The 14,227-nt window shown below is 41.0% G+C and overlaps 1 protein-coding gene across 1 annotated transcript in view; it reads left to right on the forward strand.

The window, feature by feature from the left end:
* Positions 1-14,227, forward strand: part of HSD17B4 (hydroxysteroid 17-beta dehydrogenase 4) — a 516,553-nt gene that overhangs the window by 160,897 nt on the left and 341,429 nt on the right. Inside the window, exons 9-10 of the mRNA XM_073624673.1 lie at positions 4,828-4,919; positions 11,429-11,453. Of these exons, the coding sequence (XP_073480774.1) occupies positions 4,828-4,919; positions 11,429-11,453 (117 nt within the window). The remainder of the gene's footprint in view (positions 1-4,827; positions 4,920-11,428; positions 11,454-14,227) is intronic.

The raw sequence follows: 14,227 nt of genomic DNA on the forward strand, positions 1-14,227 counted from the left end.
TAGCAACTCACATGGTTGATGATTAAAACAGGCACATCTAAGTATGCAGGCATCCGGGGTACAGCTGTTCACATAGACCATCCTCCTCACCGCCATCGACATCGTCCCTTCCATGCTGCACTCCATGAGCGGTTCAAGCCTCGCTTTCACATCGCTCTACTGCAGGGTAGTCTTCCCAGTCACGATTGCAGACTGTCAGCGGTGAGAGCCAGCGGTGCGGGGGATGGTCTATGTGGACATCTTTACCCCAGATGCCTGCATACTTAGATGTACCTCTTTTAATCCTCAACCATGTGAGTTGCTAAATGTTGTACCTTCATTAAATGTAATCATATTGCTACACTTGGAGGCGCCTCTCTTCTCTTTTATACTCTGTAGCTCCTGCTGGATTTTGCTTCTAATCCACTTGTAGAGGCTGCCATTTGTGGATGGACATTTTATGGTTACACAACCTATCACATTGTTATAATTATTTTATATGGACTATAAACTGAAGGACTTATTCCATTCAGACTCAGAGCCGCGCTGCAGCCTGGCACCACCCCCTTTCTCTCCTCATTGGCTGACTGACTTTGACAGCAGCGGCAGCCAATGGCCCGCGTTGCTGTCTCAGCCAATGAGGAGAGGAGTCTCGGGCAGCCGAGACACTCCTGCAGCATTGCTGGATCTAGATGGGCTCAGGTAAGTATTAGGGGGGGCTGCTGCACACAGAGGGCTTTTTATCCTAATGCATAGAATGCATTAAGATAAACCTTCTGCCTTTACTACTGCTCTAACCCCTTCCCGCTAACTGTACACATATATGCGATCTTAGAAAAGTGGGTCTTTTTTTTTTTTGTAGGGCTGCATTTAGGCATGCATTTGTTTGTCGGGAGGGTGCTGCACGGTACTTGCCCCACACAGCAACTTGGCTCTCATTAAGAGCCCTAGCCTTGTACTAATGATCGGGAACCCCGGAGACCCAAATTCTGATTACCTGATCGTTGTGATAGCCTCTGATTGGCTATCACAGTGATCAGTCACTGTAAAGCCCGCCCCTGTGTGTTTTTTTTTTTTTTTTTTTTTTTTTTTTTCTTTTTTCTTTTTTATTCTTGCTAGAGGAGAAAAATTGTATACAAGTCACCTGGATACACTATGTAGTTGCAATGATATGTATACTTATACTGTACATGTCTGCAAAATTGTGTTCAGGCATTAGGATTTGTTTTACCTTCGCCATGAAGGGGGTAATATTATATAGAAGATGAAGGCTAGGTAGGTAGCAAGGGAAGTAAATAAAAAGTAGGCAGCATTTTTGTAAATATTTTTAAGATATTCTAAGTGATTGGGAGCACTAACAACTATAAAGTAGATAATATGCTCTAAGTTTGTTAACCATACAGGGAACCACTTGAAGAACAGAGAAAAAAAATGTAAACTTATAATTGTTCGATGTGACTAAATTTACAGTATCAAGTTTCCTCCTAGCTTTCCTTGAAAACCTTCCTCTTAACTATTTGCATCATTATAATGGCAGAGCAGTTTCCTGAAGGTAAATGGGTCAGTAGAGTGAACATACTGGGGGGAAAAAGATCTAAACAGACATGGAAAGAGCCTGCAATGTGTCCAGTCAAGTTTTGAATGTTTTTCTGAAGACAAGAGTTTGTGACCTAGATAGTAGGAGCAGGAGGCACCAGCTTGGCTCTAAATATTTAAACAAACACCTCTACAGATGAGCTCCAGCAAAGGCAAGCTAAATCTTTAAGCAGCGCAGGATGAGTGAAAGCAGATATGGAGCTCACATTGCTTATTTCAGCCTCTGTCTGACAAGAATAGATATGTGCCTGCTTTGCCAGGATTTGTATTCTGAAAAACAGGAAGCTGCTAACTGTTTCTGCTATGAAAATTCATTAAAGCCTCCAAATTGTGTTTTATTCACACGTAGGAAGCCATACCCAGTGAGGTATTTTTTGAATCATTGGATCTAGGACTTGTGACGTGTTCTTAGTGTTTGCAAAGAATAATATGTGTGGCATAAAGAATACTAGAAGGAAATTATTATTATTTGAACTGATTAAAAGTTGTTTGTTTTCCAGTGTTTGAATACAAAATTGAAAAACTTGTCATTGCCATCCATTTTAAACTTTTATAATAATACCTTGGAGCAGACCACCAAAGATTCCAGGTGTTGTCTTGTTAGCCAGAAAAATAACCTTACTGTACCTCTCTGAAACTAGTTTCACTAGGTTACTAAGGATCTGACTTCAGAGCCCTGCCTACTATAATCTTGCTGTCCATTGGCAGTGCATCAAAAGCTAGTAAGGGTTACAACAAAATTTGAATTGAAGTTCATAAGATCCGTGTAGATCAGCAGCAACACTCGTGTGTCCTGTGTCATTCCAATGATGCTGCTCGATTAGTATGAGACATAATTTGTGCTAAGAAAACATTCCCTACACCCATTACAATACTACCTCCACCATCCCTTACAACTGACAAAAGACCAGTTGCTCCACAGCTTGGTAAACCAGCAGAAGCTCTGCTGACTTCTATGACAGAACCGTCTAGCACCCAGCTTGGGTGCCTCTGTCAAGATATAGATTACTCCAGTCTGGAACCAAGTATTATAGCTTAATATTGCCCAAGATACTAAACACTAGCTTAAGTGCACACTGAAACTCAACTCTTTTTATTGTAAATTCACACAGAATATATACTATGCAAGATCAGATAAGAGTTTGATCACATTACCCTAACAGTACAAACTATAAACAGAAATATAATTAACCACTTGTCAATAGGCTCACACGGACTATATGTTGGCAGAATGGCACCCCTGCGCAAACCGATGTACCCGTACGTCAGTTCATAAAAACAGGATAGTGGGCGCGCTATCCTGCTTTTACGAAAAGAAGGCATTTCCTCGTTCTGCCTAGTACTATGACAGGGATCTGCTGCTCCCAGTGGTCATGTTTCAGTAAGCCCACCCCCCCCCCCCAAGGTTAGAACACGATGAGGGAACACAGTTAACCCCTTGATTGCCCCCTAGTGTTAACCCCTTCCCTGACAGTGTAATTTTTACATTGATCATTTTTATAGCACTGATCAATGTAATAATGTCACTGGTCCCCAAAAAGTGTAATTTGGAGTCAGATTTGTCCGCCGCAATGTCAGTCCAAATGTCTGCAAATCGCAGATCGTCGCCATAACCAGTAAAAACAATAAAAAATAAAAGTACCTAAATCGATCCCCTAGTTTGTAGACACGATAACTTTTGCGCAAACCAATCAATATATGCCCATTACAATTCTTTTTTTTTACCAAAAATATGTAGAATATATATCGGCCTAAACTGATGAATAAATTTAGTTTATAATGTGTGTATGTATGTGTATGTATGTGTATGTATGTGTATGTATGTATGTATGTATGTATATATGTATATATATATATATATATATATATATATATATATATATATATATATACATATATAAAAATTTTTTTGGATGTGTATGCAACTGCACTTGTAGAGTGCAAGGTCTAATTGCCTTTAGTAAATCAACCCCAATGTGCCTACTGCTCTTTCTTTCTTTTCCTTTCTTTTTTTTATTCATTTTTTTTTTTTTGGTGTCATACTTTTTTTTTTGACAGGCTATTTAATTGATTTAGACATATTTTCAGGCATATATGAACCTAATATTTAAAGTGGTAATTTGCACCTAGATACCTAATAAGATTGGTATGTCATTTTCTTTTTACTAAACAAGGCTAAGGCAAAGGGGGGGGGGGGGTAGAGACGGTGTCCTGAAATATGCCAATATACACTTGAAACATCAGTACCTGATTTTAGGAAAAACACAGGAAGTAAAGACCTGTTGTACACCAGAAATCTATCTATCTGCTGCAATTGACACTCTTATACTCATATTTTTTTGCAACAAGACGGACAGTGCTCACTCACGTACACATTCTTGAAATTTAATAACCAGCATGATATACAAACTAGCCCATACATGTGTAGAACAAAATAAGGATGGCAGGAACACAATTTCCAGGTCCTGTTAAAAAAAAACAAATAAAAATAAATACACTCATTTTCCAGTGAACGGTGCAGAATGTGATGAAAAGAGACTGCATAGCAATTTAAAATGTGTCTTTCTGGGCTTCAAAAGACTGTTTCCACATATGTCATATCCTAGGTCCTATTGAGAAATCTTTGTAGCAATTGCTTCCTGACTATGACCATACTTTTTGTATTTTTTTTTTTGATTCATAAAAATGAGATGAAAGTCAGCTTGGAAGGTTTTGCTGTTCTAGCCCCAGCGAATAATAGGGCCAAATGCTGCTTGCTTTCAGGTGCATGAGTTTGAGAGGCTTCCAAGCTCTTACTGACCATCTTCTGAGCTTTGTCTAGCTGCCTTTGCCAACCCGTTGCTTTGCATCGTAGAATATCAGTCCTAAATTAAAGCACAAGAGCTAAATTCAGAAAACAAACCATTGATAAATAAGCCAAAAATGCACCAGGCATAGTCTTAGTGTTAAACCCAATAGATGGAAAATAGTGCATCCTTACTAATGTTACATTATCTTATGTAATGGGCAATTGCTGATAATATTTTAGAAACAATGTATTTCCATATGACATTTTAAATAGACTTGGGTGCTCTCTGGTTGTAGCAATCTTTACTTTGTTTTTCATAAAATCTGTTTCAGTACCACTTAAGCCTTGGGCTAGATTGTAAAACAATGGCACAAAACATCGACATGCTAGACAATTGCAACCTAGTATGACATGAATGAGAACATATTTTTTGCACTCAGCATGCCTGTCTGGTTTAATTTTAGATCTTGTGGATGCTCTAAAGCCGGAGTATGTGGCTCCTCTGGTGTTGTGGCTCTGTCATGAAAGCTGTCAGGAAAATGGTAGTTTGTTCGAGGTGAGAATTTCTTCAGTTGTCAAGAGACCAATTATTTTTTGTATTTTGGAAATTTAAGAAAAGCTATGCATTATTCTGTGTTTTTGCTCTATTAAAATGAACAATAATTGAGCAGACTTTGAATGTGTACTGGCAATATTACACAATATTTATTTTATGCACAGTTGTGCTCATAAGTTTAGATACCCTGGCAGAATTTATGCTTTCTTGGCCGTTTTTTGAGAGCATTTGAAGGCTAACACAAACTTTTCTTTCACTCATGGTTAGTGTTTGGCTGAAGCCATTTATTATCAAACAACTGTGTTTACTCTTTTTAAATCATAATGACAACAGAAACTACCCAAATGACCCTGATCAAAAGTTTACATACCCTGGTGATTTTGGCCTGATAACATTCACACAAGTTGACACAAAAGGAGTTTGAATGGCCCCTTTCACACTGGAGGTGTTTTTCAGGTGCGTTAGCGCTAAAAATAGCACCTGTAAAGCACATGAAAAAAGCCTCAGCTGCGAGGGCTTTCACACTGGGGCGCTGCGCTGGCAGGACGTAAAAAAAAGTCCTGCAAGCAGATTCTTTGCAGCGCTGTAGGGGCGGTGAATACACAGCTCCTAAAGCGCCCCTGCCCATTGAAATCAATGGGCGGCGGTGTTTTGCCGGCGGTTTTGACCCTTTTTCAGCCGTTAGCGGGGGTTAAAAGTGCCCCGCTAGCGACCGAAAATTGCTACAAAAACAACAGTAAAGTGCCGCTAAAAATAGCGGCGCTTTAACATCGATGCCCACATGCTGGCAGTGTGAAAGTACCCTTAAAGGTAACCATTCTATCGTGATCTGTTTGCTTGTGATTAGTGTGTGTGTATAAAAGGTCAGTGAGTTTCTGGACTCCTGACAGACCCTTGCATCTTTCATCCAGTGCTGCACTGACGTTTCTGGATTCTGAGGGGAAAGAATTGTCAAAGGAGCTGCGGGAAAAGGTAGTTGAACTGTATAAAACGGAAAAGGGATATAATGATATCCAAGGAATTGAGAATGCCAATCAGCAGTGTTCAAACTCTAATCAAGAAGTGAAAAATAAGGGGCTCTGTTTGAAACCAAACCACGGGTAGACCAACTAAAATTTCAGCCACAACTGCCAGGAAAATTGTTCGGGATGCAAAGAAAAACCCGCAAATTACTTCAGGTGAAATACAGGACTCTCTGAAAACATGTGGTGTGGCTGTTTCAAAATGCACAATGAGGAGGCACTTGAAGGAAGATTGGCTTCATGGTTGAGTTGCCAGAAGAAAGCCATTACTACGCAAATGCCACAAAGTATCCAGTTTACAATGCGCCAAACCGCACAAGACAAGCCTCAAACCTTCTGGCACAAAGTCATTTGGAGTGATGAGGCCAAAATTGAGCTTTTTGATCTCAACCATAAACGCTTCATTTGGCGAGGAGTCATCAGGCCTATGATGAAAGGTACACCATTCCTACTGTGAAACATGGAGGTGGATCGCTGATGTTTTGGGGATGTATGAGCAACAAAGGCACAGGAAATTTGGTCAAAATTGATGGCAAGATGAATGCAGTATGTTATCAAAAAATACTGGAGGAATGTTTTGCATTCATCAGCCAGGAAGCTGTGCATTGGTCGTACTTGGACATGCCAACATGACAATGATCCAAAACACAAGGCCAAGTTGACCTGTCGTTGGCTACAGCAGATTAAAGTGAAGGTTCTGGAGTGGCCATCTCAGTCTCCTGACCTCAATATCATTGGGCCACTCCGAGGAGATCTCAAACGGGCAGTTCATGCAAGACAGCCCAAGAATTTACAGGAACTGGAGGCTTTTTGCCAAGAGGAATGGACAGATTTACCATCTGAGAAGATTAAGAGCCTCATCCACAAACGCCACAAAAGACTTCAAGCTGTCATTGATGTTAAAGGGGGTAATACACGGTATTAAGAACTGGGGTATGTAAATTTTTGATCAGGGTCATTTGGGTAGTTTCTGTTGTCATTATGATTTAAAAAGAGTAAACAGTTGATTGATAATAAATGGCTTCAGCCAAACACTAGCCATGAGTGAAAAAAGTTTTTGTGTTTTTCATATTCTCTGAAAAATGGCCAAGTAATCATAAATTCTGCCAGGGTATATAAACTTATGAGCACAACTGTGTGTGTGTGTGTATGTACAGTATCTCACAAAAGTGAGTACACCCCTCACATGTTTGTAAATATTTTATTATATCTTTTCATGTGAAAACACTGAAGAAATTACTTTGCTACAATGTAAAGTAGTGAGTATACAGCTTGTATAACAGTGTAAATTTGCTGTCACCTCAAAATAACTCAACACACAGCCATTTAATGTCTAAACCACTGGCAACAAAAGTGAGTACACCTCTAAATGAAAATGTCCAAATTGGGCCAAATTAGCCCTTTTCCATCCCCGGTGTCATTTGACTCGTTGGTGTTACAAGGTCTCCGGTGTGAATGGGCAGCAGGTGTTAAATTTAGTGTTATCACTCTAACTCGCTCATACTGGTCAATGGAAGTTCAACATGGCGCCTCATGGCAAAGATCTCTGCGGATCTGAAAAAAAGAATTGTTGCTCTACGTAAAGATGGCCTAGGCTATAAGAAGATTGGCAAGACCCTGAAACTGAGCTGCAGCACGGTGACCAAGACCATACAGTGGTTTAACAGGACAGGTTCCACTCAGAACAGGCCTCGCCATGGTCGACTAAAGGAGTTGAGTGCACGTGCTTCGCGTCCTATCCAGAGGTTGTCTTTGGGAAATAGACATATGAGTGCTGCCAGCATTGCTGCAGAGGTTGAAGGGGTGGGGGGTCAGCCTGTTAGTGCTCAGACCATACGCCGCACACTGCATCAAATTGGTCTGCATGGCTGTCATCCCAGAAGGAAGATGATGCACAAGAAAGCCCGCAAACAGTTTGCTGAAGACAAGCAGACTAAGGTCATGGATTACTGGAAGTGTGTCTTGCCTACAGTTAAGCATGGTGGTGGGAGTGTCATGGTCTGGAGCTGCATGAGTGCTGCCTGCACTGGGGAGCTACAGTTCATTGAGGGAACCATGAATGCCAACATGTACTGTGACATACTGAAGCAGAGCATGATCCCCTGCCTTCATAGACAGGGCCGAAGGCCAGTATTCCAACATAACGACCCCTAACACAACTCCAAGACGACCACTGCCTTGCTAAAGAAGCTAAGGGTAAAGGTTATGGACTGGCCAAGCAGGTCTCCAGACCTAAACCCTATTGAGCATCTGTGGGGCATCCTCAAACGGAAGGTGGAGGAGCGCAAGGTCTCTGACATCCACCAGATCCGTGATGGTTGTCATGGAGGAGTGGAAGAGGACTCCAGTGGCAATCTGGGAAGCTCTGGTGAACTCCATGCCCAAGAGGGTTAAGGCAGTGCTGGAAAAGAATGGTGGCCGCACAAAATATTGACATTTTGGGCCCAATTTGGACATTTTCACTTAGGGGTGTACTCACTTTTGTTGCCAGCAGTTTAGACTTTAATGGCTGTGTTGAGTTATTTTGAGGTTTCAGAAAGTTTACACTGTTGTACAGTCTGTACATCACTACTTTTACATTGTAGCAAAGTGTTTATATATATATATATATATATATATATATATATATATATATATATATATATATAAATATATATATAAATATAAACACACACATTACACACACAGTTGGGTCCATATATCTGAACACAGGCACAATTTTCATACATTTGGCTCTGCATGCCACCAGAATAAAATTAAAATAAAGTGCAGACTTTTAGCTTTAATTCAAGGGGTTGAACATCAATATCAAGTGCAAATTTTAGGAACTGCAACCATTTTTATATACATAGCCCCCCCATTTTCAGGGGCTCAAATGTAATTGGACAAATGAATATATTCATGAATAAAATGTTCATTTTTAATATTTTGTGGAGAATCCTTTACTGGCAATGACTGCCTGAAGTCTGAAACCCATGGACATTACCAAAGATTGTTTTTCCTCCTTTCTGATGCTTTGCCGGGCTCTAACTGCAGCTGTCTTCAGTTGTTTGTGGTCTTTTAGTTTTGCCTTCAGAAAGTGAAATGCATGCTCAATTGGGTTGAGATCAGGTGATTGACTCGGGCATGGCAGAATATTCTACTTCTGTTCCTTCAAAAGCTCCTGGTTTGCTTTTGCAGTGTGTTTTGGATCATTGTCCATCTGTACTGTGAAGTGCCGTCCAATCGACTTTGCTGCATTTGGCTGAATCTGGGCTGACATTATATCTTTAAACACTGCAGAATTCACCCGGCTGCTTCTTTCACATAATCAATAAACATCAATGGCCCAGTGCCACTGGAAGCCATGCATGCCCATGCCATCCCACTGCCCCCACCATGCTTTACAGATGACGTGTGCTTTTGATCGTGAGCTGTTGTAAGCCTTCTCCACACTTTTTTTTTCTTCCCGTCATTCTGGTACAAATTAATCTTCGTTTCATCTGTCCAAAGAATTATTTTCAAGAACTGGTCTGGCTTTTTTAGATTTGTTTTTTGGCAAAGTCTAATCTGACTTTTTTAATTCTTCAAGCTCATGAATGGTTTGCACCTTGTGGTGAACCCTCTGTATTTGTTCTCGTGAAGTCTTCTCTTGATTTTAGACTTTGACAATGATATGCCCACCTCCTGGAGAGAGTGTCCTTCAGTTGTCTGGATGTTGTGAATGGGTTTCTCTTTACCATAGAGAGGATCATGTGATCATCCACCACTGTTGTCTTCCGTGGACGTCCAGGCCTTTTTATGTTGCTGAGTTCACCAGTGCGTTTTTCTTTCCTCAGAATGTACCAAACTGTTGATTTGGCCACTCCTAATGTTGCTGCTCTCTCTGGATTTGTTTAGTTTTTGAAGCCTTACAATGGCCTGTTTCACTTGCATGGACAGTTTTTCTTTGAATGCATGATGTAGGTTCACGGCAATAGATTCCAAATGCAAATCACACTTAATCAACTCCAGACCCTTTACCTGCTTAATTGATGAAGAAATAATGGAGTAGCCCACACCTGGCCATGAAACCGCTTTTGATTCAATTGTCCAATTACTTTTGGCCCCTTAAAGGGAGATGGCTATACTTAAGAGTGGTAATTCCTAAACCCTTCCTCCATTTTTGGATGTACATACCCTCAATTTAAACCAGAGTGTGCACTTTCAGCCCATATCCACTATATAACTATAGCTTAAATATTATGGTAAATACCTGAAAAAAAAAATAAACTTGTGCCTGTGTTCAAATATATATGGACCTAACTATGTATGCGAGTTTGCACCAGGATGCAGTGTGGGAAGAAGGCAGTGTAATGCTTTGGCCAATGTTCTGCTGGGAAAACTTGAGTCCTTCCATCGTGTGGATTTTTACTGTGACCTGTATCACCTACTTAAGCCTTGTTGTTGTCCAAGTACACCCCTTCATTGAAATGGTATTCCCCGATGGCAGTGGCCTCTTTCAGCAGAATAATGCATCCTGCCACATTGCAAAAATAGTTTAAGAATGGTTTTAGAAATATAACAATGAATTTGAGGTATTAACTTTGGCTCCAAATTCTCCAGATCTAAATCCGATTGAGCATCTGTTGGATATGCTGGAAAAACTAGTCCCCACTTTGCAACTTACAGTAATTAAGGGATCTGCCACTGTGGGCTTGGTGCCAGATACCCCAGCATACCTTCAGAGAGGTCTAAAGGAGTCCATTCTGCAGTGGGTCAGGGCTGTTTGGGTGGCAAAAGGGGGGTCTACTCAATTTGGTGGGTGATCATAAAGTTATGGGTAATTTAGCTATAAAATGTTTATTTCGAGGAGGCACAAGCTTGCCCTCCTCAGGTTTTTGCTATATTCTAAATTACTACTTTTTCACACCTGACACTATAGTTATATACGCTAGAGCTAGCTAAGTTTTAAAATTCTTCCACCCTCTTCTAACTCCTATACTGACTACCTAGTAGATGGAAAGATGCTTACCTATTGTGAGGACAATCTGGTCTGGTTACATGATCTTCCCAGTGTCCGGGTTCAGTAGGGTTCAGTGTCCGGGTTTCAATAGGGCATCCATTGGCTGTCACTCTCCCCTGAAGCTGGGAGCGGATCACATGCTAGGACTGGAGCACCCTGAGAATAGGTAAGTATACGCATCTGCCTTCTAGAGATTAGTATAGGAGTTGGAAGAGGATTCAGAGCTGATTTAAGCTTGGTACTAAAAATTCCACTTTAAAATTAGCCTTATCTCATATGGTTTTGAGTCGTAGGAAAAGACATGTGAAGATCAAGGGAACATGCACTGAAAATATAAGCTTGGTTTATTTTGTGCCTAACACAACCTCTCAGTATTGGCAATCATTTTTCTATCTCTGTGTTCTATTACGGGGAATAAGTTGCAAATCCTTATTACATGAGTTGTGTTGTAAAAAAGGGTTAGAGATGAAGCAGATTTGAACTGTCAACATGTCTCTTTACAGGTTGGAGCAGGATGGATTGGAAAATGTGAGTATTTCTGAAACCGTGCTTCTCTTGGGTATTCTGTAATAATGACAAAGATGAGAATGTTCTGCCTGAAAATCTACATGTAAAAGCATAGAAAAAAATGTTGATGAGCAGTGAATACTATTCAAGAAGCCTTGCAACTATGCTAAAATCAGCTTACCTTAAAGGGTAACTCTACTTTCGTGGGGAAAAAATAGCAAATAAAGAAAAAATAATATAGCCTGTACAATTGTGACACAAGTCATATTGTAATTGAATGTTATTCAAAATTACCTTTCCTTTTTAATCTGCAGCCGCTGTAATTTTCTATAAATGTAGTGCAATATGGCAACATGGAGTTGTTCTGTACACAAAATGTGTACTGACCAGTCCCCAGAAACATAATTTCCTGCTTTTGTGATTGGCTCACTGATTTTCCCCGAAGTCTGCCTTGGATTCAAGTCAGATTTCAGGCATCCCCTGCAACAAATAAGTCATTTTTGGTGCGATATTCCCAATAGGATCACATCTAAAGGGATGCAGGCCCAGCAGCTTTCCTCCTTAGTGCCCTGCAGCTGCCACAGCTGACTGATATGATGATTATGAAACCACTCCCATTAGACACATTCAGCCCACAGGCACAGACAAACACACATGAATTTCTTCAGAATAACAAAAGTTAGGAGTCTGCAACAAAGGTTGTTATCCTTGCAGTTTACATAGATCACCCAGAGGGGAATGTTTTTTTTTTTTTTTTTCTCAACAAGTGGAGTTATGCTTTAACAATTTTATATCACGTTTCTGCTTTTAGGCCTCATGCTACTGGGCATTTTTGCAGCTGATTCTAGGGGTGTCAGGCGGTTTCTTTTCTCTCCCCCTGCATGTTATCCTATGTGTCCATGCACACGGATGCTTTTAGCAGCATTTAGTAGCAGCGGCTTTTAGAGGCAGAAAAAAACCCACCAGTGCTTCCAGGAGCAGCAGAGTTTTGGCAGAAAAATGCTTGACACTTGTAAACGCGTCTAAACGCTTGTTAATGCTAGGCGCGCTTCGTGATTGAACGTTAATTAATTTCAGTGGCCACAACAAAACGGAGAATTTTATACTCACCTTTCCGTAATTTTCTTTTCCTGGTGCATCTTCATGGCAGCATACATATGGGTTGTGACTCCGCCCCCACAACCTTATAGGACTAGTTAACTATAAATCAAAGACAGACCCGGCTCACAGCATTCTCTGTAACTCTCACCATTTGGGCGGGCATATGTATGCTGCCATGAAGATGCACCAGGAAAGGAAAATTACGGAAAGTTAAGTATACAATTTTCCGTTTTCCTGGTGCATCATGGCAGTATACATATGGGGACTAACTCGCCATACGGGAGGGTGCAAGAAAAATTTTGTAATCATCGCGAGCCGGGTTCACCTATAAAAGTGTAATGAAGGTGTCCTGGGAGGACCATATCGCTGACTTGCAAATAACCTCAGGAGACACTCAGCACTGAGCTGTCCACAGAGCTGGCACTGCCCTAGTTAAATGTGCTCTTAAGACCTCCAAAACAGGAAGGCCTTGAAGAGTAGGCTCTTTTAATTGTCTTAACAATCTAGGAGGTGACTGAACGTGTTGATGCTGACTGACCCTGACTTAAGCCATGCTGGAACCAAGTACATATTTCAGCTTTCCTGAATGAAAGGGTAGCTGCCAAGCAGGTCACCAGTGTTAGCTCAACCTACAGGGGATGTGGTTCCCCCACTCAACCAAGAAAGATGGGAAATTGACTTCCTGGTTAAATTGGAAGGAGAAAGACACCCCATGGATAAAAGCAGTCTGGGGTTTTAGGACTATTCTGTTCTGTCCGGGTATAATGTTAAGTGAGGCTCCTTGAGTGCAAAGCCTGCAGTTCTGACATCCTTCTTTACAAGGTTGTAGCAACTAGAAATATGGTCTTTAGGGTTTGCAGAGTGTAGTCAATTCTGTAGGAGATAAATGAGTCTTTGATAGAAATGGGGACCATAAGCAAGTTCCACATAGGGAACAATGGTTTCCTGGGAGGCCTATAACTTCATGCAAGCCTTTTAAGAATTGCATCACTAAGGGTTAAGGACTCCTTAAACCCCTGAAAGTGCAGACAAAGCTGAACTTTGAGCTTTAAACATATTTGAACCTAGGCCCCTGTTCAGCCCCAGTTGTAAGAACTGTGGAACCTTGGCTGGTTTAGGTGATAAAGGACTCCAGGCTTTTGCTGCTTGAGATCTGCATCATTTTCCCATATTCTTAGGTAAATCTTATTCATGAAGACCTCTCTGGTTTGACACAAGGTAGGGACTACCTGCACTGAGCATACTTGACTTGGTAGCCACTGCCTCTCAACTTCCATGCCATCAAAAGTACTCTCTTGGAGCTGGGTGGCAAAACTGTCCATGAGAAAGCGAATCCGCCATCACTGGAAGGGGCAGTGGTGATTCAATGCTTAAGAGTAGGAGAGAGAGACACTAGAGCCTCCTAAGCCAAAATGGTACATTTGCAAATATTGATACAGGATGCTCCACTGACAGCCTAAGAATTCTACCCTTCCACTGCTAATTAGGCACAGTACAAATCTTGCTCCTCTTGCTAAAAGGAGTGAATGACAGAAATGCTTTGAACACTACTCGGTTCAAGAAATTCAATATTATTCCTCATAAGCTTAACATCCCATGACCTTAAGCAGATTGGTCTTTGAAATGAGTCCCCCAACCTTTCTAGCTGGGGTCTGATGTGATAAAGTTCCATCTGAGAATAATTGGTCAGTTAC

The sequence above is a fragment of the Aquarana catesbeiana genome, linkage group LG01, assembly GCF_042186555.1.
Source record: "Aquarana catesbeiana isolate 2022-GZ linkage group LG01, ASM4218655v1, whole genome shotgun sequence".
Classification (NCBI taxonomy): domain Eukaryota; kingdom Metazoa; phylum Chordata; class Amphibia; order Anura; family Ranidae; genus Aquarana; species Aquarana catesbeiana.